This window comes from Rhineura floridana, chromosome 2, assembly GCF_030035675.1.
Source record: "Rhineura floridana isolate rRhiFlo1 chromosome 2, rRhiFlo1.hap2, whole genome shotgun sequence".
Lineage (NCBI taxonomy): Eukaryota > Metazoa > Chordata > Lepidosauria > Squamata > Rhineuridae > Rhineura > Rhineura floridana.
In genome coordinates this window covers 113,745,444-113,768,106 of record NC_084481.1, presented here as the reverse complement: position 1 = coordinate 113,768,106, position 22,663 = coordinate 113,745,444, and the positions used below count along the sequence as shown (strand labels likewise).

General features: G+C 41.5%; 1 protein-coding gene across 2 annotated transcripts in view; it reads left to right on the top strand.

Moving 5' to 3' along the window:
• OSBPL5 (oxysterol binding protein like 5) overlaps positions 1-22,663 on the top strand; it is a 249,302-nt gene that overhangs the window by 199,273 nt on the left and 27,366 nt on the right. For both annotated transcript variants that reach the window (XM_061610182.1, XM_061610183.1), the window contains exons 8-14: positions 1,271-1,442; positions 5,825-6,041; positions 16,979-17,163; positions 18,932-19,013; positions 20,739-20,837; positions 20,951-21,047; positions 22,510-22,608. In XM_061610182.1, coding sequence (XP_061466166.1) covers positions 1,271-1,442; positions 5,825-6,041; positions 16,979-17,163; positions 18,932-19,013; positions 20,739-20,837; positions 20,951-21,047; positions 22,510-22,608 — 951 coding nt within the window. The remainder of the gene's footprint in view (positions 1-1,270; positions 1,443-5,824; positions 6,042-16,978; positions 17,164-18,931; positions 19,014-20,738; positions 20,838-20,950; positions 21,048-22,509; positions 22,609-22,663) is intronic.

Below are 22,663 nucleotides of genomic sequence, written 5' to 3'. Positions count from 1 at the left end.
GGCCTGGTGAATGTGCACATTGGCTGGTTATTATACAATTACTACTAATCTTACATTCCCCTTAACACAGATTTGGCACTGTTTGTTGTGGGTTTCTTGGGTTTTTTACTATATCAGGAATGTAGAAGCAGTTGTAAAACATGGAATGGCAAGAGGGGGCATAAAACAATTAAATCCACAGTCTAAATCCTGGGTCTTAAGTACAGTAGCTGCACCACTTGTCTTCATATTGCATACATATAAAGCCTGGCAAGTTTAAAAATTGGATCAAGACAAATGAAAAGCCACATGTGTTTGCAGTCTTTAAATACTGTCTCTGTATCTGTCCATTTTCCTTTCACTCGTCCCTAAATGCACTCGCCAATACCAACATATTTGCTGCAGGCATTAACTCTCTTGGATATAGACTATTGGAGGCATCCCTTGCTTTCCTGGTTGTCTCCTTCCAAACCTAATAGCTATTGGAAGTCCCTCATTAGGCTGAAAACCCCAGGTTCATTCTCTCTTCCTTGGGTTGGGAAAGGGAGGACCCAAAAGCTCCAGTCTATATTGGATCCCATTCTCAGCTTAAGGGCTTTTCCAGATGGCCTGTTTATTGAGCATTCATTCTGATTTGTTTGTATGGAGATTATATGACATTGCCCAGTGCCATTATTATCCCTGCTTTCCAGTGTATTTTCCCATTGCTTTTCTTACCACAAAAATGTGTGTGTGTGTAAGCAGTTTTGTTGCACACGAGTGCCAACCCACTTTAATCGTACAGCCTAAATTTGCCAATATACAATTGAATCATGCCTCAAAAATAGTGACAGTCTGGAAGAAGCTGTAATCTGTGACAGTTTATGAAAGTGGAGAAAGCCTCATCAAAGTTACCTGGTGCCGGGTACTGTCCTTTGACCTCTGCTTTCCCCTCCAAAGATTTCAGGGATAACCTTTCTGTTCAGCTTGTTCCATGCTACCTGCTTACAATGACCAGCATCCATACAGTCGACTTGCAGCAGTTCCATTAGCAGAGCAGAGTGTGTGTTTCAGAAAGTATTTCTGAAGCTGAAGTATGGAACATGCTGAAGAGTGGACCCGAAAATAACATGTTAACTCTTGTTCTGCATCCACCAGATCTCATTGTTTTCAGAGCACAAGAAATCCTTGCTGTACCATATGTGCTATGTCCCTCAAAATGGATTAAATATCTAGATGAATAAAATGTGAAGTCAAGGGAGCATTTTGCATTGCATTGTCGTGTTTGACCTCCATGTTTGTGTTTTTACAGGCCGATGCTGGTTGGATGCTCTGGAACTGGCCTTGCGTTGCTCCAGCCTTTTCAGGCTCAGCGTGTCCAAGCAGGGAAAGGATGGAGATCTGAACTGCTCAGCTGATTCTTCACACACTGGGTTGTATAACCTACTGCACACGGCGACTATCTCAGATCAGGAACTTTTCCAGTAAGGATGTGCTTATCACTCATTGCATATATTCTGAAATTTTGTTATGGTTCCTACAGTGACAGTGCATTTCATTCATCCACTTTAATCTCTTCTATAGCTGGCCAAACTTTAGCAGTGAATAAAGAACAGCTTTGTAATTAGAGTATCATTACACTTGAGCTAAGAAAGTCAGGATGGCAAAGGGCACTTGGATGTGTTGTTACTCCTTATGCACAGGTTGATAAAAGTTTCTTTTGACTGACTTACGCATGCATTCAGTGAGGCTGCGCTCAAATGTGCACGTAAGAGTGTAGCCTCAGAGTTAAAACAAACTTGTGAAATGTATGAATGTATTAACCACCAAAATCATCATTCAAGCAATGTAAGATATAAATTGCAGCAGCATCAAAGTACATAAAATTGAAGGTAGCCATGTTGGTCCATGAGAAAAAACTCCAAAATCCACAGTTGGGCAGTACCTTGGAGGCAGAATGTCTCTGAATACCAGTTGCTGGGAATCACAGGTAGAGAGAAAGCTGTTGCACTCAGGTTCTGCTTTCAGGCTTCCCATAAGCATCTGGTTGGCTACAGTGAGAACAGGATGCTGGACTAGTTGGGCCATTGACCTGATCCAGTGGGCTGTTAGGTTGTTTATTGGGACCAACCAAAATATCACAAAATGTGCCACACTTTTGTGACGTTTTGGTTGGTCCCAATAAAGGTCATTCCCAACTGTGGATTTTGGAGCATAATTCTTCAATGCTTCGTTGAATAAAAACGTGGAGATTAAAAATGAAAGGTTCTCTCTACTCCTGTCTGAGTAACAGCAACCTCAAAAGTCTTGTAACTTGCTGAGTTAAGCTACTGGAGAGCCTTTCAAGCTTAAAGTTGGTTTGACTGCGTGGGTGTAAATATGTGGATTGGTTTAGCACTCACAAACACAATCAGCAGTTCAGTTATACACAGATAAACACATTGGTGCATAACAGCACTGCCGGATTATTTATTAATGTAAAGCATTTTACCCTACTCTTTAACCAAACTCCCAGTATGGCTACAGAATTATGCAAACAAGATAGTCTGCTCTTAGGCTTGTAAAGGTTACAGTCAGTATAATGACCAGCTTTGGTGGAAGCAGTTCAGCTTGCCTGATGGAATGAGTGCTACTAGGTGGCAGTCGCGCAAGAAGAACAGCCAAATGCAGATAGTCTCTCAGTGTTGCCAAGAGAATTGCCCTCATTCCCTTTTCTGCAGCCTGCTGCAGATCATTCCAAAGTCACTGGAGCAATGACTCTGCAACCTTCATGCTGGATACAAAGTCTTTCTAGATTTTGAAATTCCATAATACTTTTTTCTTCTGCTTCTTGCTGCTGTGGAATTATAGCTGTAGATGTTACACCCATCCAGTATCCCAGTTTTGGCCGTGGAATATTTCCACATGCCTACATCTCCCCTAATGCCCATGGTTTACACGTAGAACTCACTGCCACACAATTTGGTGATGGCCAGTAAAGCAGGGTTATACAAATTCATGACAGCTAAAGGTCTCAATGGCTACTAATCGCAGTGGCTATATCCCATCTCCATGATCGGAGGGTGTGTGCCTCTGAATGCAAGTAGCTGGGAAGCAACAGTGAGAGAGGGTTATTGCCTTAATGTCCTGCTTGTTGGCTTCTTGAAAGCAATTTTTCTGGCCACTGTGGGAAACTGGGTGCTAGATTAGATAGGCTGTTCTTCTGATCCAGCAGGGCTCTCCTTATGCATCCCCCACATGCACACACATGGCATCCTATTCTTTGTTCTGCTTTGTGTTCCTAACAAACAGGTAAACATCCATTGCTTTCTAAATGTTGAGTAAAAACCTGCCAACTGGACATTAGGATGGGTTACAAATTCAATGGCAGAAATATTAGGAGGAAACTAAGTGGAGATCTCTTACAAGGAAGAGTGTTTTTCACCCATTTGTCCAGGTAGCACTAACAGAAGCTCCTAGATTTATCACTGACAGTGCCCCATGGTAGGATAAATCTTCCAATTAAACATCCTCCCCTCAGGGAATTAGACCAATTAAGCTGACATGCTCCCATTAGTAAGTTGGTTAATTACATTTAACGCTTTCTTCAGATTATTTAAACTATGCTTGAAAATAAGAGAAGCAGACATTGTGTCTTCAAGAAGTCAGTCACCTTTGGTAGAAGAAGTCCCTCCTGAGCTGGGAGATGCTGTGCTGGGTGATTACAGAAAACAAAAGTAATAATGATTATATGAATGGGAAGTGGAGATTAATAGCTGCTTTCTCTGTCTGTTAGTAGAATTCCTACACAGGAACTGCTGCAAACTTACACCTCTGCTCTAAGGAGCTCCCTAGCACTGAAACTTTTCTGTCAATGAAGAAGACGCTGTTGCTGCTATTAATGGGAATTTTTCCTCAGCATATTCAAGTCTGCTTCTAGTTGGGCTTATGCTTCCATTTTAAAATTCTATGTTATCTTACTTGAAACAGAGCCAGACTGTTCTGCTTCCCTAATCTCTTTCTCTCATGCACACACACTTAGGATATAGCATCTATCTCTACTGTGGCTGTGTAGCTTTGATGTCTGGCCATTAAGCAGAGCTGTCGCATTAACATTTCAAAAGCCAGGGGGGCATTCTAATGCCGGGGTGTCTGTTCATTGCATGCCAGGGAAATTGAGTGTTCTGGAATCGGAAGTGTGCATGCTTCCTGTTCTGTGCTGCTCTCATGTTCTACAGGATGCTCCCTTTAAAATCTGGTAGCCTGTCATGCAGTATTAATATTTTGGAGGGATTACGGATAAAGGTTTACCTACTTTGAGTCAATCTGTCCCAAACACAGTAGTTTCTCTTTATTCAGAGATGCAGAAAAAATTATCTGAATCTAGAGAATAATTAAACTAGTATTTCTCCCTATCTGTTGCAAATAAAGGCCCCTCCAGACAAGCTATTTAATGAGCATTCATCCTGATTTGCTTGCACAGTGCTTATGTGATGGACTGTATCTAGTCTTTGCGAATCCTTCATCCTGATTGCTTGCAGGGTGTTTACGTGTCTTCCCATTAGTCATTCATTCATCCCATATTTTTCAATGCATTTTCCTATCACTTTCCAAACTGCAAACATTTGCTGGTTTTTTAAAAAAGTGGATTTGTTGTGCAAAGGTAACAGAATGCTTTAATCCGCTTTAAATGTGTAAATCTAAAGTTCCGGTACGTACATGAATCACTTGCACAAAATATTGTCAGTTTGGAGGCACCTTTAGAGAAACTTAACACAGTAAGTGTTTAGGGAAATGGCAGACACCTTCTCTTCCAGTGCAGGTGGCTAACCTGTAGCCCTCCAGATGTTGCTTAACTACAGTTCCCATCATCCCTGCCCATTGGCCATGTTGGGAGTTCAGCAACTTTGAGAGGGCCGCAGGTTAGCCACTCCTGTTCTAGTGGCAAAGGGCATGAGTTTTGAGCCAGGAAGTAGTTCTAGTCTCATCTTGGCTTCACAGTCTCTGAGTGTCCCTAGGCAAGTCACTATCTATTGGTATTGAGAATCTGGGGAGGTGGTGCATTAATATGTAAAATATATCTTCCTATCTGTTATATGCCTTTAGGCACATCTCAAGTTGCTCTTCAGATCTAAGCTGCTGTTTAGGAAGTCCCACTTCACACAAACAAGTAAGACTCTAGTGTCTGATCTAAATCCAAACATGTTTCAGTTGCTTCGTGTGGCTGTCCATTTGTGTGTGTTGGTTTCCATTTGGACTTATAACACACACGTGCCACATAGATTTAATACTGTAAACATCCAAAGCTCAGTGGCAAGCACTGTTTCAATGTTCCCATATGAATCTGTTTCCCATGTGGTTTGAATTTCAAAAGGTCAGTCTGCAGCTGTTTGTCTGTGTGAACTGAGCCTAAGGGCTATGTGGAGATGGCTGTACATCTGTTCTTAAATGACGGGCATGTGAGTTCTGGAAAACCAAATATATTTTATCCTGCCTTGTTGAATAAATATTCCTCCTCTGTCATGTCACATTGAGTTTAGAGGATATTTTTCATAATAGAAAAGGACCATAATAACTACCTGCTGAAAAAGCTGAGGTGTAGCTTTTAGCCAAATCTCCTTTACTTGAGGTGTTTAAGCAGAGGATAGATGGGCATCTGCCAGGGTTGCTGTAGTTGCATGCTACATTGTACTCCTGCGCTGAGCAGGGGGTTGGTTTAGGTGACCTCCAAAGTACCTCCTAATTCTATGAAACTTTTCTTGAGAATCTCTAAGGAATGTAGTGCAAAGCCATACGTCTTGGCCTGTGGTCCTTGGACTGGATGAACAACCTTATAAGACTTCCGGTGCCTTGAAACTAAGTCGGTGTAGCCATCTGTGTGTTTCAGCCTTAATGAATCAGCTCTGGAGAACCATCACCTGGAGAACGATGCTTTTTCCGACAAATCTGAAAGGGACAATATAGAAGAGTCTGAGAACGAAATGCATGAGAACAGCCGGAAGACAAATGAGAGTGAGAGCGATCAGTCTGAAATCCACGGGGAGTTGTCCCAGGAAAAGAAAGGGACAACCTACATAGAGCAGAACTATGAAGAATTTGGGGAGGTAACCATTGTAACCTCTATCTACCCATACAGTTTGTCTTGGATTTGTCCACTGCCTTTTTCCTCTTACAATATAAAATTCTTTACTCCGCATGATTTCCCCCCCAATCTTTTGACTTCAACTTATGCAGACATTTTTATATGATGAACTATTCCACTTCCTTGTCCCCAGGGTCACAGGAGTTGTCATAAAGAGCTGTGTACCACTGGCAAAGCTTTTTGCCAGAGACAAACAAGAGGGGAATTGCCACTCCAATAATTTGTTTTCCAGCCAATTTAACATGCCTTATTCCAATGAGAGTTGTAAAATAGAGTGGTTTTTCTTTCATGTTATGAACAAAATGAGTTTGTTAATGAGCTGCAATAGGCTAATGGACTTACCTATGGCTTATTAAGACCACAACATTATTTCTCACCCAATTTAATAACTTCGTGTTCATATCTGATCAGAGGCGACTTTTTGTTAACCTTATACAATTGTTAATTTCTTTGTTGTGGGAAAACTAGAGCAGTGGTTCCCAACCTTTATGGGTATAGGACTCCCTTTGTAAGCTCCACAAATTTCGTGACCCCCTCCCCCCAGAGAGGCAGGCTGGCTGCTAGGAAGGAAGGGGGAAAGTAGCCTTTCCTTGCAACCTTGTTTCTTTTTGCTTCACAAAAAGCCCTCTCTTCTCATTCTGAGTAAGGGCGTCATCAGCAACGGCAGTGCAAGGAGACAGGAGGCTGTGATAGTAATCCCCTCTTCTTCCTGGTACCTCCACCCTCAGCCTTCTTTGGCATCTGCCATGTATTTCATAGTCAGATGTCTGCCCTTAGTGTGCCTGAAAGACGCTCTGGCGCTTCAGCAAAAGGCCTCCCCTCTCATTTGGAGTAAGGGGGAGGTGTCATCTGCAGCGCCAGTGGAAAGCAGACAGTGTTGAGGGAGTGAAGACATTTTAAAAAAATTAATAAATAATTAATTTCTTTACTGTTCGCGGAATTTCTGCATTACTTCGCAGGGCCCCTGGGGGTCACGGCCCCCAGGTTGGGAACCACTGATCTAGAGCCAATCATGGAGCTTAAAAGGAATATGAAAAAAATGAAACTTGAATTTTATCATTGTGATATTTGCTTGGAAGTAAGTTCCATTGTGTTCAGTGAAGCTTACTCTCTTGTAACTGTGTTTAAGATTGCATCCTGAGTCACGATCCTGTTTGATGCCTTCTGGAAATAGTGTTTCGTGTCTGTATGAAACATTTACTGAGCTGTAGATATAAGCTATTTCTACGTAACACCTACTATAAATGGAATTGGGTAGTATTTTCTAAATGTACTGTTCGCAAGAGACTTGTAAATAGATTCCAAAGCTGACGATGAAGGGGAGAAGAGATAAGGTTTCCAGCCCCCCCCCCAAAAAAAGGAGAAACCAAGACCGGAACCCCAAACAATGGCAACATTCCTCTAGAAGGTCCCCAAAGAAAATTGATTTCACTGATACACCATAAAGCATCTTAGAAGATTACAGGTTTTCCTACTTTTCCGCACTGTTCCTTTTCTTTCTATATACATGGGGCCCTGTGGCCTTCCCTATAGTACTGGACTCCAACTCCCATCAGTCCCAGCCAGCATGTTCAGTGATCAGGGATGATGGGAGTTGGAATCCAACATCATGTGGAGTGCCACAGGTTCCCCATCCCTACTGAATTCCAATAGGAGTGTTTCTCTACAAAATGTTTATGAGTTAATGCATGTGAGACAGTTCCTCCCATTTTATAGAAAATCAAACACCTCCATCTTCAGGTCATGGTATTTAAAATCCTCAGCAGTGCTCTGGACAGTGAAACTGGTCCAGAGATGACAGGAGTCTAAGTGGCACCAGTCTTCTTGTGAGGGTGACTGAACATACATGAGAGTACCTAATTGTGCCTACTATGTGGAGGTTAAGGTAGCCTACTTTGCTGCCTCCACTGCATCCTCAAGTAGCTGTCCAGTGGAGCTCTTCCAAGTAGTACAAGGGTTGCTTTCATCTACTGATTAACCCAGTCTCTGAGCCCTTGGTGGCTTGCTTGTAGTGATTTTACAAAGCACTTTGAAGGGTTTTTACTCCAGTTTATGGAGTTGGTCACTGAGAGTATTGGGTACTGACAGTTGATCAGCAAGGTGCTACAGGGCTTGATTTTGTTGCCAATACTATTTAATATTTATATGAAGCTGCTGGGGGCGGTGATTAGGAGATTTGGGGCAAGGTGTCACCAGTATACAGATGACACCCAGCTCTGTTTCTTTGAAACGTCTGAATTGGGAGAGGCCATGCATGGCCTAAACTGATGCCTCAGTGCAGGCATGGGCTGGATGAGGGTTAATAAGCTGCAGCTGAAACTTGACAAGATGGAGACACTATGGATGGACATTTCTCAGGACCAGGAATGTGGCAGTATTCCAGCTCTGGGTGGGATTGCACTCCCTCCAAAGGAGCTGTTGTGTAGCTTGAATGTGCTCCTACAGTCATCACTGTTACTAGATACCAGGTAACCTCAATGACTCAGAGCCCATTACCAACTTGGTATGATCATTCCTGGACACAGTGGTCCATAGATTGTTAATTACATGCTTAGACTATTGTAATGCACTGTATATGAGACTATCCTTGCACCCAACCAAGACTGGTTTATTAGGGCAAATTGGGGCACTGCCTCACCAACCATAGTCTGCTCTCAGTGTGCCACCACCTGCCTATCTTCCTACTTAGAACCAGTCCAGGGGGTGGAACTTCTCAGTGATAAGACCTGCTTCCGTATTGTCACCAAGCGGCAACCCACTGGTCATAGAATTACCAGCAGGGTCTCCTCAGAAGATCTTAAAGATTGACTTGAACTGTACTGGGCAGGTGGTCTGCTACATATCCTGGCCCCAAGTTGTTTAGGTAATTAAATGTCAACAATAACACCTTGAACTTGACTCGGTAGATAATAGGCAGCCAGTGCAGATCTTTCGACAGCGGTGTAATATGTGTAAAGATGAGTGTCCCTAGCACTTGCATTTTGTACTAGCTACAGATTCCACCCTCTGGAATGTTCTCCCTTGGAGACAGTAATGACCTTTAAATACCTCTTTAAAACTTATATGTTTGCCCAGGCAATTTTGGAATCTGACTCTTAATTATAATGTTTTGCTTTGTACACTATTCACTTTTATCTGTCATATATAGATTTGTTTAATTTTTATCTAGTTTTTAGGAAATTTGATTGAATATTATTGTTGCATTTTTTATTATTTTTCTGTAAACCACTTGGAGATTTTTTTCATTCTATTAATCAGTATCATTTTTAATGCATATAAATAACTATATAATGATTAAAACCACAATTTCCCCCATCTTTTTTAATTTGTACCTCCTATTTTTCTTGAAAATCTAAAATATTTCCCTAGATCATAGCTGTTGACACACAAGCTGTGTAAAGTTTCGTTATAATATGCTGAAGAGTAATTATGATCTAAAATTTGGGAGGCCATTTGCTGTCCTCCATAATTTAAAAACTATTTTGAAGTGCGCTTCCCTACCGCATCATCTTTTATGTGAAGTACAAATGATCTCAGTTTGATCATCCTATCTTTCTCGGAAGATGGTTGGAATTGAGATGTAGTGCCACAAATCTTCATAAGCTGGGGAAAAGAGCAGCTACTTCTAAATGATTATGTATATACAACATAGGGAGCTCTCCAGGGTTTCAGACAAGGGTCTTTCCCAGCCCTGCCTGGAGATGCTGGGGACTGCTGCTGCTTCCAGTGTGTCTCCACCTCTCTCTTCTGAAAACGGGGGCACACGATGTTAGTCAAACCCCACCCCTTTTTACTGTAAAACCTGGTGGGAGCAGCTGCAGTGCATTTTTGCAGATTCAGCTTCAAAGAGATTTTGCAACTGATCGGCAGATCAACCCGTTCCCCCTCCAGGTGTGGCTCATGGAAATGCTTTGCTCTGGTGACTAACATGTTCACAGCCTATATCTGGTCTTTACTGAGCATTCATCCTGATTTGTTTGTGGAGCGGTTATATGACAATGAGCATTCATCCTGCATTCATTCTGATTTGCTTGCAAGTGTTAAGTCATTTGTTAATCCCACACTTTTCAGTACATTTCCCTGTCACTTTCCAAATGACAAAAACGGTCATTCTTTTTAAAAATGGATTTGTTGCACTAGGGCATCCAAATGTTTTAACCCACTTTAAATGCACAAAGCTAGAGTTCCACTGTGTGGTTGAATCAGCACTGGAAAAGCCTGATGGTCTGGAGACACCCTACCAATGGGTACCTCTTTGGAAATGGTTAAAAATGTAATTTTGTGCTTGAAGCACTTGATTCATGATGTTGGGAAGACTTGATTTTCAATCCACTCCAGTATATATATGTAAGATCAAGATGTATGCCCCTGTAAAGTTGGCAAATACCTCATGAAACCACTAACAGATCAATGCACATCACAACTACAGCACTACTGTAATAGCTTTTTGTCTACCTGTGACCATTATCTAAGGTGGATCAAATTTAGGAATGCTGTTTGTCTTCAGCACAAGATAGATTGTAACTAATCAAAATCAATAGAAAGAAAAAGCATTTGTTGCTCCTTTTTATCAAACTTTGTTCCATTGCAAATGACACAGTGCTAAGTTTCTTCCATGAACTTGCTCTAGGGAGCAGTGCTCTGCAGTCCAATATTAGAGCACAAGATGTGCACACTAGGAGTATGCAGCGACCACAAGATTTGCTTTGTATCTGTAGTGTTTGGAAGCTGCCCAGTCTGTTATGGATCTGCTCTGTGTCATTCTGATACAATTAGTTATTCAGATCCAAATTTTATCTGTTAAATCCTAAACTGTTAATCCACGACTATAATGTGGAATCTAAAAATGGCTATGTATTTTTTTCATTGTCATATTAGCAGGCAAACAAGCCTCTGTCAAGTGGATTAAGCCTGTCAAATTTCAGGCAGATCCATCCAGGAATTTTATGCACAGAGTTTAAGTCTCTTAACTTCTTTTTCTGCCAGAATTTATTTATTATTTCAACTTGTTTGCCTCTTTTCTATATAAATATGCCCAAAGCGGCTCACAACATAACAAAAATGCAAATCAATATATCATTACAGTAACACTCAAATACTAGATAGTTTCAAAGCATAATATGACAATCTAAATAATTCATTTTGATAATATAAACATAACATTTCTGAATTATTATAAACTATCAATCCTTAAAATACATCAATTAATATTAATCAAATATAATAAATATTTCCAGTACAATCCCATTTTAACAATAATAAAACCAGCAGCCACTGCATGACAGTATTATGCCGGATGGTATAAAACTAACAAATAAAATATATACATTTTTTTTCCATCAAGGCTAATAAAACACAGTTACTAGCAGCTTGACCATATACTAAAAAGTGCTCAACCAAAAGCCTCTCATTAATCCTTTCAGGGAGTCACTCTCCCACTGACAGTAGATGGCTTCAATCACCTCCTTCACCCTGGCCTTTCACCCCAGATTCCCATTAAAGCCATCAGATAACCACAAAAATGTAATGTGTGTATATGAAACCAACCTGCCTTTCATATGGAGAAATGCCACCCAACAACCTTCCCTTCTTTGGCTCTCACCTAGAGAGAGGATCTATACTAGTGCAGCAAAGAGAGTGTCCTCTCCCCCAAGGGATGACCTAAAGGGACAGTCTCCTTTTGGGAGACCCTGCCACCACAGTGGCACCTCTATTTATCCCTGACACAAACACAGGCAAGAAACCTCCCAAAGAAGTGCCCAGAGCTGGTTCAGGTGCTGCTGGTCAGGAAGTCACAGCTTAGTATAATGCCCACAGTATCATCGTCTTTCATCTGCGCTCTTGAACTGCCAAAAGAGAATTGGATTGGAAGTTGTAGGTAGCTTCTTCTGAGGGGATCAAACTTGCCAAATTTCAGAAAGATAGGGGCAGTACTTCTCCCATAAGAGCAGACTTTACCATTTTGGTGTAGGAAAATAGAAATCTCATTCTCTCCCTAATTTTTTTATTGTGGAGGGTAATCAGTTTAAAAACGGGGGACATGAAGGAGTGTGTAAGAAACATGCCAAAGCTCAGACAAATAGGTCCAGGAATGATCATGCTTGTACCTTTGTTATAACAGAACTGGAAAAATCACTTTTTTCTTTCCTCTTCCTCAAAGTACCCTCTGTGATTTTTAACTCTTGGCTAGAAAAAAAGAACAATCGGGAAAGAAGCAGGCCACTCCAATAATCCAACCTTGCCACTTATACCCTGCGACCACAGCCAAAACTCAGAGGAGAAGGATGAGTTGTGTGAAGAGCAATTTTGTGTTTGTTTATTTATTTTATTAGTTAGGGCTATTCCCTGCCTTTCCTTCAAGAAAAGCCCAAGACAGCTTCCAGAAACCAAAAACAGACGTATGTGTAAATAAAAAAGTAATATAAAGCCACTATAAAATTGCCAATAAAATTCCGTAAGCGATAGAACAAAGAACAGAATAGCAGATCAGTAAAACAGAAGAGTAACAAAGTCTTAACCAAATGCCTGACCAAAAAAAAAAAGTATTTGTTTCTTCAAACTATCCACTGTGGGGGCCGACTGTATTTCCCCAGGGCTGGAGTTCCAGAATCAGCATGGCTTCTCTGGCTGACCACAAAGTATATGGTGCACAGTATAAGAAGAGTCATTCTTTTCGGAACCTGGTCCTAGGTTGTTTAGGCGATCTATGCTATAAGCAAGATCTTGAATCGGGTCTGGTAACTCACAGGTAGTCAGTGCAGAGTCTTAAGAAATGGTGTTACATGAGCTTCCAGACTGCTCCCAATAGCAACCTAGCAGCAGTATTCTGCTCCCGCTGTAGTTTCTGGACAGTCTTCAAAGAAAGCCCCACACAGAGCATGTTGCACAAATTGTTTTTTAAAAAAGTGTTTTTAAATTTGTATATTTGTTTTTAATTGTTGTAAACCTCCCAGAGAGCTTCAGCTATGGGGCGGTATACAAATGTAATTATTATTATTGTTGTTGTTGTTGTTGTTGTTGTTATTATTATTATTCAACATTCCCCCCCCTGAAATCACAGTGTGTGGAGTGACCTCAGAAAACAATTTACTGTGATTAAAAGGTAGACCTGTCCATAAAAACAAAAGGATTCCTCCCCACCTCTCCACTCTTTCCTCTCAACCCTCTCTCTTTTTGAGTTCTGGTGTTTCTCCAGTCAGCTTGGCTTTCATTTCTCAGAAAATTAAAAGGCAGGGGCTGGGGAGGTTGTGTGTTTAATTTTTTAGAAGGCTTGAGGCCACATAGCAACTTGGAAGCTTAGGGCATCCCTGATCTGCCTCATGACACCTTGTTAATGGCGTGATCAAGCTCTGTGTGATCTGATTCCACAGAAGCTTCTGGGATGTGATCTCCCTTTGTACAGCCTGCCTCTTTCACACGCCCAAACTCTCCACTTCTTTTGCAGGAGTATTAGGGAAAATGTTGAGGGAGGGGCCTTAGTTAGCAAGTGCCTTACTCACAATCACGTTACCATGTTAGTTAACTTTTACTAACTACACTAAAAGCAACAGCAAAGTGCTCAATTAGCTTCTTATAGTTCTACTTGTCCTTAAATTCTAGTCTTTATTATGAATATTGCACTCCAACTTTAATAAACTTATTTATGGTGGACAGATTAAGATTGTCCATCCCCGGAGACTAATGGAATCGACTGGATTCCTGAATGCCCTGGGGGAGCTTCCAGTAGATACAGCAGGTGACCCTGCTGAAGCCCTTGTCACCCTGTGGAACAGCAAGGCGCATTGGGCTCTTGACACAGTTGCCCCTGAGTGCCCTCTCTGGCATTGTGGAGCCCAGTTTGCACCTTGGTACACCAGTGAGCTAAGGGCAATGAAACAGGCTAGACAACAGCTATAGCACAAGTGGCGAAAGAGGTGCTGTGAGGCTGATCAGGCATGAGTAAAATATCATAACCGTGCCTACTGCGTGGTGGTGAGGGCGGCGAAGAAGGCCCACTTCTCTGCCACCATCGCATCCTCAAATAGCCATCCAGTGGAGCTTTTCCGTATTGTCAGGGGTCTGTTGATATCAACTCCAGGAAATTGAGTTTTAGACCCTTGGGAAGCCCACTGTGAATTGTTTGCAAGGCACTTTGAGGGTAAAGTTGCTCGCTTCCGTACCTCATCCACTTCTACTGTAGTCCCCAATGAGGTGTCCAGTGCAACGTCTGCTGCAACTTCTTGGGAATGGTTTCAGCTGATGCGGCCTGATAATGGAGACAAGGTGCTTGCAATTATGTGGCCAGCAATGTGTCCTCTCGACCCTTGCCCTTCTTGGCTTATTAAAGCTTGCTGAGGGGGTTTGACCTTGTGGATCCAGAGTGTGGTCAATGCATCATTGCGGGAGGGAGTAGTTTCAGCCGCCCTGAAAGAGGTGGTGATCCAACCGCTCCTTAAAAAGCCCACCCTGGACCAATTGGTTTGTGACAATTACCGACTGGTTGCAAATACCCCCTTCTTAGGGAAGGTGATTGAGAGGGTTGTGGCGCAGCAATTGCAAGTACTCTTGGATGAAACAGATTATCTTGACCGATCCCAGTCTGGGTTCAGGCCTGGTTATGGGACTGAATTGGCTTTGGTCGCCCTGATGAATGACCTTTATTGGGAGAAGGACAGAGGGAGTGCAACCCTGTTACTCTTACTTGATTTCTCAGCTGCTTTTGATACTGTTGACTGTGATATCCTTCTGGGCTGACTTGGTGAGATGGGTATTGGAGGCACTGTTTTAGAGTGGTTCCGATCCTATTCCCAAGGTCATTTTCAGATAATAGCATTGGGTGATTGTCTTTCAGCCCCCTTCCAGTTGTGCTGAGGGGTGCCACAGGGTCCCCCATGCTGTTGAACATCTATATGAAGCCCTTGGGAGCGGTCATCAGGAGATTTGGGGCAAGGTGTCAGCAGTACGCTGATGATACCCAGCTCTATTTCTCTGTAACATCTGAATTGGGAGAGGCTGTGCAAGCCCTTGACTGCTGCCTGGACTCGGTAGTGGGCTATATGAGGGGCAACAGAGTCATTGTGGGTTGGTGGTTCCCAAGTTCGGATAATTGGTTAGTTGCCTGCTTTGGATGTGGTCGTACTCCCTCTGAAAGAACAGGTCCGTAGTCAGGGGTGCTCCTGGATCCATCTTTGTCGCTAGAGGCCCAGGTGACCTCCGTGGCTAGGAGTGCCTTTTATCAGCTTCAGTTGGTAAGACAGCTGTGGCCGTTTCTGGATCAGGATAGCCTGACCACTGCTGTCCGTGCACTGGTAACCTCCAGGCTGGATTACTGTACTGCTTTCTGTGTGGGGCTGCCCTTGAGATTGGTCTGGAAGCTGTAGCTGGTGCAAAATGCGGTAGCGAGACTGCCCACTGGGGCAGGGTATCGCCAACATGTCATCCCGCTGCTGAAAGAATTGCACAGGCTGTCCATTTGCTACTGGACCAAGTTCAAGGTTCTAGTCTTGGTGTACAAAGCCCTATACAGATTGAGACCAGGATACCTAAAAGACTGTCTTATCCCTTATATACCCAGTCGATCACTGCGCTCTGCAGATGAGGGCCTCCTGCAGATACCATCTTATCAGGAGGTCCATTCCGTACAACATAGGAAATGGCCCTTTAGTGTGGCGGCACCTACCCTGTGGAATTCCCTCCCCTTAAATATTAGGCAGGCATCATCTCTGTTATCCTTTTGGTGCCTATTGAAGACCTTCCTCTTTCAATAAGCCTTTTCAGTTGAGACCTTATCCCAGTCTGCATCTTTGTTGGAATTGCTTTTTAATATGTTTTTAAACCTTTTTTTTAAAAAAAACAATATGTTTTTAACCTTTTTTAAAGATGTCTTGAAGGCTTTTTAAAAAATGTTTTTAAAGATGTTTTGTTTTAATGTATTTTAAAGTCTGTTTTTATGATGTTTTAAAATGTTTTTAGTGTTTTTGTTTGATGCCCTGGGCTCCTGTTGGGAGCAAGGGTGGGATATAAATCAAATAATAAATAAATAAATTTCTGCTGAGTTGTTATAGTTAAGAGAACATGAGACTCATAAATCAGCCTGTGAAAAATGTTTTGAATCTACATTAATTTTCTGTTGAGCTGCTCACAATGACCTGGTTTACACATAATACTAAGCCAAACCATTGGTTAGCACAAGCAAGTAAATGTGCAGGCTCCCAGAGAGAAGGTTGTGGCTGCTTTGCTTCTCCTCTGGTTATTCTGCTGCTGCCGTGAGCGGAGTCATGGTTTGGACTTGCATGACATCCAAATGCAGGCTCGCGGTTTAGTTCTCTCCAGACAAACCACAAACTGTAACCAAGGTTTGTCCTATGGTTTACTGCTCTTGGTTTGTCTGGGAGAGCTAGAACACAAGCCCGGGTTTGGACAGTATGCTAAGCCAAACCATGGCTTAGCTCAGTGCAGCAGCAAAATGACCAGAGAAGAGGCATCTCCTCTCCAGCAGCCAGCATTTTTGCTCATTCATGATAAGCCATGGTTTGGCTTAGTATTATGTGTGAATGAGATCACAGTGCAACTAAATAGGAAAGTGCACATATGACATCCACAGGAACTTCCTGATTTGCATGTTGCATGCACATATTTATGGATTGTTGCAGGAACCTGTCCCTGCAGTATATAAGATGCCTGATCTTGAACACTAGAATTTCCATTCATTGAATTCATGTGACTGTATGATTAAAGTTGTGTGGATGGCAAAATGTGGGAAGCGTTTTTAAGACTACCAGTTAAGACAAGGAACTTCTACTCACTAGTGACTCTAGACCAGTTGGTGCCTGGGGACCTATTTGGTTGAACATCTGAATACCTGTCTCTTCCTTAACAGAGCATCAGTGTAACCTGACATTTTTCCCCACCCCTCTTTAGACAGGTGAATGCTCTCAGACAGAAACGGTGTCTGACGAAAACAAGAGCTTGATGTGGATTCTTCTGAAGCAGCTGCGGCCTGGCATGGACTTGTCCCGAGTAGTTCTGCCCACTTTCATCTTAGAACCACGCTCCTTCCTCAACAAGCTTTCCGATTATTACTACCACGCCGACCTACTTTCCCAGTAAGCAGCACTTGCCACCTTTTCAATGATGGAGTGCACACTTGTGCACAGATGTGCAGGAGTATCAGCCTGGCTGTAGCTGAGATGTTTATATGCTTGAAAGGTCCCCCTGATAGTACATGAGTCTCTCAAAGTTAATCAGTTGTTGCTGCAAATCAGGCCAGGAATCTATTCCAGTAACCATTTGTTTACGGGGACTGTGAAGAAGGCAAGGGGGGGGGAAGGAACAGGGAAACTGATACGATTTGTCCTGCACTCAACCTTGCCAGTTTGTATTAGGCAATAATTCTATACCCCACTTACTGGTGTGCAGGTTTTAAGATTTTGGAACAAGGAGAGCAAGTATATAGGGCAGGTGAATTCTGCAGTATATTTTAAAGAGCAAGAACAAATACAGAGCATTAGTGTTACCTGAAGTCCCCCCCACCTCTTTCAAGTGGTGAATGCTCTGAGACTGAAACTAGTTGGCTTTGGAGGTATAATTAGGAGCATGTATTATGCAAGTGGCAGACTGAGACTGTGTTCTGCACACACTTACCTGAAAATCAGCTCCATAAAATATAGTGGGTCATACTTCTGGGTTGGGGTGGGGGAGAAATTTGATTCAGGTCACATTTGAAACTGATTCTATCAAATTCATGTGTTCCGAAGCAATATGACAACTGAAATACAGGAATTCTTCCAAATTTGCACTAATCTGAATTTTGCAATAGAGTACAGTTCTCCAACCAAGCAATATTTACAAAAATGCATATATTAGGGGGAAATGTGCATAAAATTAGTATATGAGTAATACTAACATGTTGAAATGCATTATGAGAAATTGCTTGCAAAATTGTATACGTTAGTCAAAACTGCGTGCAAAATATGCTTATTTGGAGAAATTAGCACTAAAAGACTGAAAATTTTTCATGAGGTTTTTTTAATTACAAATTGCTGCAGAAATGTGGAAAACTGAATTTAAGATTGGAAAAATGAGAAACTGAAATTGATACATCCTTCCGTCCATACTTCTGAGTAAACATGCATTGGATGTTGCTCAGTTGGAAACCTTTTTTCTTCCTATAAATGAGACATGATCTAAAATGAGGATATTTTAATGTGCTATCTACATGGGCTGGCTTGCAGGGATGGGGTGAACTTCAATGCTCTCTTCAGATTTCTAGACAGTTTTGGTATTAATTTTAAGAATCAGATAGGTAAAATATTTCAGAACTCCTGCTATGGACTCTCCAATTCAATTTCAGTAGCACTTGGGTAAGCTGGTCCCAGGCAGGTTCTGTTCAAAAGAATGGAGGATATACAACAGTTAATTTTGTCTGTAAGTAGATGCAGTTAAGGTTGTGATGCTCTATGTTGCCTGTTCCTCTAAGAGGTTCTACAGGTATAGATTTCTCTATGGGCCTACCTTTTTGATGGAGTAGCCCATATAAAATCCTGTCTATGGTAATCTAAACTGTAATGTGCCATAGACTGAGAGCTGAAGAATGTTAGATGAAAAATTCAGAAGGGTTTGAACTTTCATGGTGAAAAAACAAGTTATGTTTAATTCCCACATTGGTTTAATTGCATTTTCAGTGTGTAAGATCACTTTTTACCTTGTCTGGCAGAAGGAAAACTTGAAAGGGATAGTTGAAAGCTTCAACATTATGCTGTTTGTTCTTCTTTCTTTTTATGTGATTCCATATAATATAACTTCTCCATTCTGTGGTGGAGAGTTGGATCTGAACTGAAACCACCCAAACAGCTATTGTCTTTCCTTCCACAGAGCTGCTCTTGAAGAGGACCCATATTGTCGAATCAAGCAAGTCTTGAGATGGTACCTATCAGGCTTTTATAAGAAGCCAAAGGTAAGATAATGCTTAATGCAAGTATGTTATAGTAGTCCTTTATCTATCTTGGGTTCATAATAAACAAACAAGATACAGTAATTCTCCTAACTAAAAGCTGTGTTACAAGCCTGCAAATTTTCCAGAATGTTTTGTGGTCAAGGATGAACAGAATGTTTGAATGATGTCTGTTAAAATTGTTATTGGGTGATATCCAACAATAGTCATAGTCAGGGTGGACCCACTGAAATAAATGAACTTGTTACTCTGAGTATAACTAACATTGAATATAACCCTCTAAATATATAGTTGCCTTCTCTCACAAGCCTTCTGGAGATGTAGCATATTAAAAATTCAAATGAAAAAGCAAGGAAGTCCCATCCCCCTCCACTACCACTTAGGAGAATTCCCAGGATCAGTCTTCGAGCAGCTTGGAGCATAATGACGCATGGTGAGAGGGAGAGGAAGCACGAGGTATTTGAGCATCCTATTCCATCTATAGATCTCATTTTGAGCTACTTTTTCTGTGTTGCTCAAATATGCATTGTATTGTTAACAATACAGTTATTAATAAAGCATTATTAATTTCTCTTAGAAGTAAATAGTGTTACCTGTTTGCTTTAAAGTTGGAGAATCTCTTTCAAATCCAGCAGATATTGCTCCTCTATTGCCATGTGAAGATAAGAGTGTTGCATTTTGGGAAATATACCTGGGTTTTTTTCTCACTAGCTGAATATTACCCTCTCTAAACCATTTGCTATCCCAACTGATAGTTCTGTGCTTGTGACTGGTTTTGAAATTAGGTGGGCTTTAGAAATTATGAAATGTTATTTTCTTTTCTTTTTAAATTCCAAAATGCAAAAACAGGAAACAAAAAACAAATAACGTAATCTTCAAACCTTCAAATTTAGAGCTGTGTTTAACCTTTAAGGCACACTTCAGTTAAGTATTCCTCTGCACTACTGAAGGCTAAATAATTTGTGTGTGGTTCTCAGACTTTGTCATGTGGGAGCCTCCACTAGCACCAGTAAAGAAATATATTTGAGCCCCTCCTACTGTAATTGGAATAAAATAAAAGATGATATATGGTTTACCTGCCAGATGTCATGTTATCCTGACCCTGATCAAAGCACTCTCAGGACATGAGGTTCTTGCAGGGTTGGGGAGGCACAGATAATGACAATGCGGCCCTTAATTTATTGCAAATATTTCTCAGAATTAACACAAGGAATGGATACTGGACTCTTTGTATTCCATTGATTAGTTTAGAAGGGATGGCAATGGGATAGCATGCAGTCTGGGAAGCTTTCTTTCCTCCTGGCTATGATCCTTCCTCTCTGGAGCAGTGCTGTGAATTCACAGATATAAAAAGCCCAAATGTACACAGTGATTCCCAGGTAGCATCTTACCTGGATTAGGCTTCAATCCATTTTAATAAGCAGGTAGCCATGCATAAGACATTATGGCCCTGCATAGAGATTCGCAAGAAAAGCCAGCGAGTTCAAGTGGGCCTTGAGTGGACATTGTAATGTGGATCCATACCTCCATCCGCAAATACTTCACAGAGTTGGATCCAAATACTTCACTTAGTTGACCCTTGGTTTTACTGAAATTAATGTGAAACATCTGTCATAGGTAAGTCAGGTCCCATTAATTTCAGTGGGACCTAAACTCAACCAAGATCAAACCCACAGTTTGGGACAGTAACTTGTAATAATATAATCCTGTTTGATTCCTCTCTTCCAGGGAATAAAAAAGCCATATAATCCCATTTTGGGAGAGACCTTTCGTTGTTGTTGGTTTCATCCACAGACAAATAGTCACACGTTTTACATAGCTGAACAGGTAAAACTGAGCTCCTACGTGCACCAGAATAAGACTGAAAGTTTTGAACTATATAGCACCATCTAAATTGAACTAGATATTTATGTGTAATTTTGTCTTCTCTTCCCTTACAGGTTTCCCATCATCCTCCTGTGTCAGCATTTCATGTCAGTAACAGGAAGGATGGTTTCTGTATAAATGGCAGCATTCTAGCCAAATCTAAATTTTATGGTACGATATCAGGGTCAAACAACAATTTATGTTGGGGAAGTATTTACTCTGCAGTGATTTTTCTAATTCTGTTTTTGTGTTCCTCTAGACAACCTGTTTGTTCAGCATTCATTCTGATTTGATTGCACAGAGTTTACACAGAGGCTAAACTGTGCCCAGTTTTTATTGAGCATTCATTCTGATTTGTTTATGGCAATTGTGGGGAGCCTTTGACCCTCCACATGTTGCTGAACTACAACTCTTATCATCCCTGGCCATGAGCCATGCTTACTGGGGCGGATGGGAGTTGTACTTCAGCAACATCTGGAGGGCCAAAGGTTCTCCACACCTGGTTTATGGGTTGGTTATAAGACAATGAGCATTCGTCCTGGTTAGCTTGTGTGGTGTTTACACATCTTTCCATTAAACATTCATTCATTCCACACTTTTCAGTGCATTTCCCCGTCACTTTCCTAATGCAAAAAGACTGGCTTTGGGATTTTTTTCAAGTGGATTTTTTGTGCCAGGGCAACAGAGTCTTTTAATCTACATTAATTGTGCAAACCTAAATTTCCTATATGCACATGGATGCCTTGCACAAAGTAATGATAATCTGGAGCACCCTTTGCTTCTGTACATTGAAAGATAAGTAAAATATAACATATTTGTGTTATAGCTCATAGGCTACTTCAGTGGTATATCATGAAATGTCAAATTAGGGGAAAGACAACATATCATTTTAAGAGCAGTGAGGACACTTTGAAATCATCTTCAACATGTTCAGTACAAATGTAACTTTTTCTGTCCTTGGGCAAACACTCAAAAACAAGTTCTGCAAGATTGCAGGATGGCTTAGTTCAACCTTTGCCAAACTCCCATTAGGCATAGTCCAAAACATTTGGAGGGCACCAAGCTGGCAAAGGCTGTTTTAGTCTGGATCAGGGGAAAACCAGCTGTGGAAGGCTGACAGCACTTTCACATGCCTTCTTTCCTAATCTCCAGAGCAGTTTCTAAAATGGTCATAGTTCTAAATAAAGGATGGATGGATGCTACTGGAGGGGGAGATAATTAAGAAAAGGTTGGCAGTCCTTCTGAAGTATGAGAAAGAAAAGGGCAAGACTGACAGCTGAATTCAGCATTTGACTTGCCAATATTCAGCTGATCAAGGTAAGCTTCAGTGCTAGGGTCATGCTGCTATACAGCAGTTCCCACATGTGCAGGCATACACATTGCAGGTGACACATAGAGGAAAGGACTGTTGGGAGTTGTCTCTTGTGGCTTTCCTAAAAAAAAAAAAAAACCGAAAAAGGAGGAGGAGGGCCAGCCATGTGTGTCTGAAAAGCAAGAAAACAAAACCTGCGCCTCAAGAAAATTCTTTAGAGATTATTCAGTAAATCAGTTTGGCTTCTCTTTGTCCCCCTGTCCATTTTAAAGGGGAGCAGTCATGACACATATGTTTTCATCTGCCCTCTTATCTCCACAGGTAATTCACTTTCAGCATTACTGGATGGACAAGCAAAGCTTACGTTCCTAAGCAGCGGGGAGGAGTACATCATTACTATGCCATATGCACACTGCAAAGGTGGGATATTGTTGAGATTTCCAGGGTGTGTGTGTGAGGGGGAACTGCAGGTTTT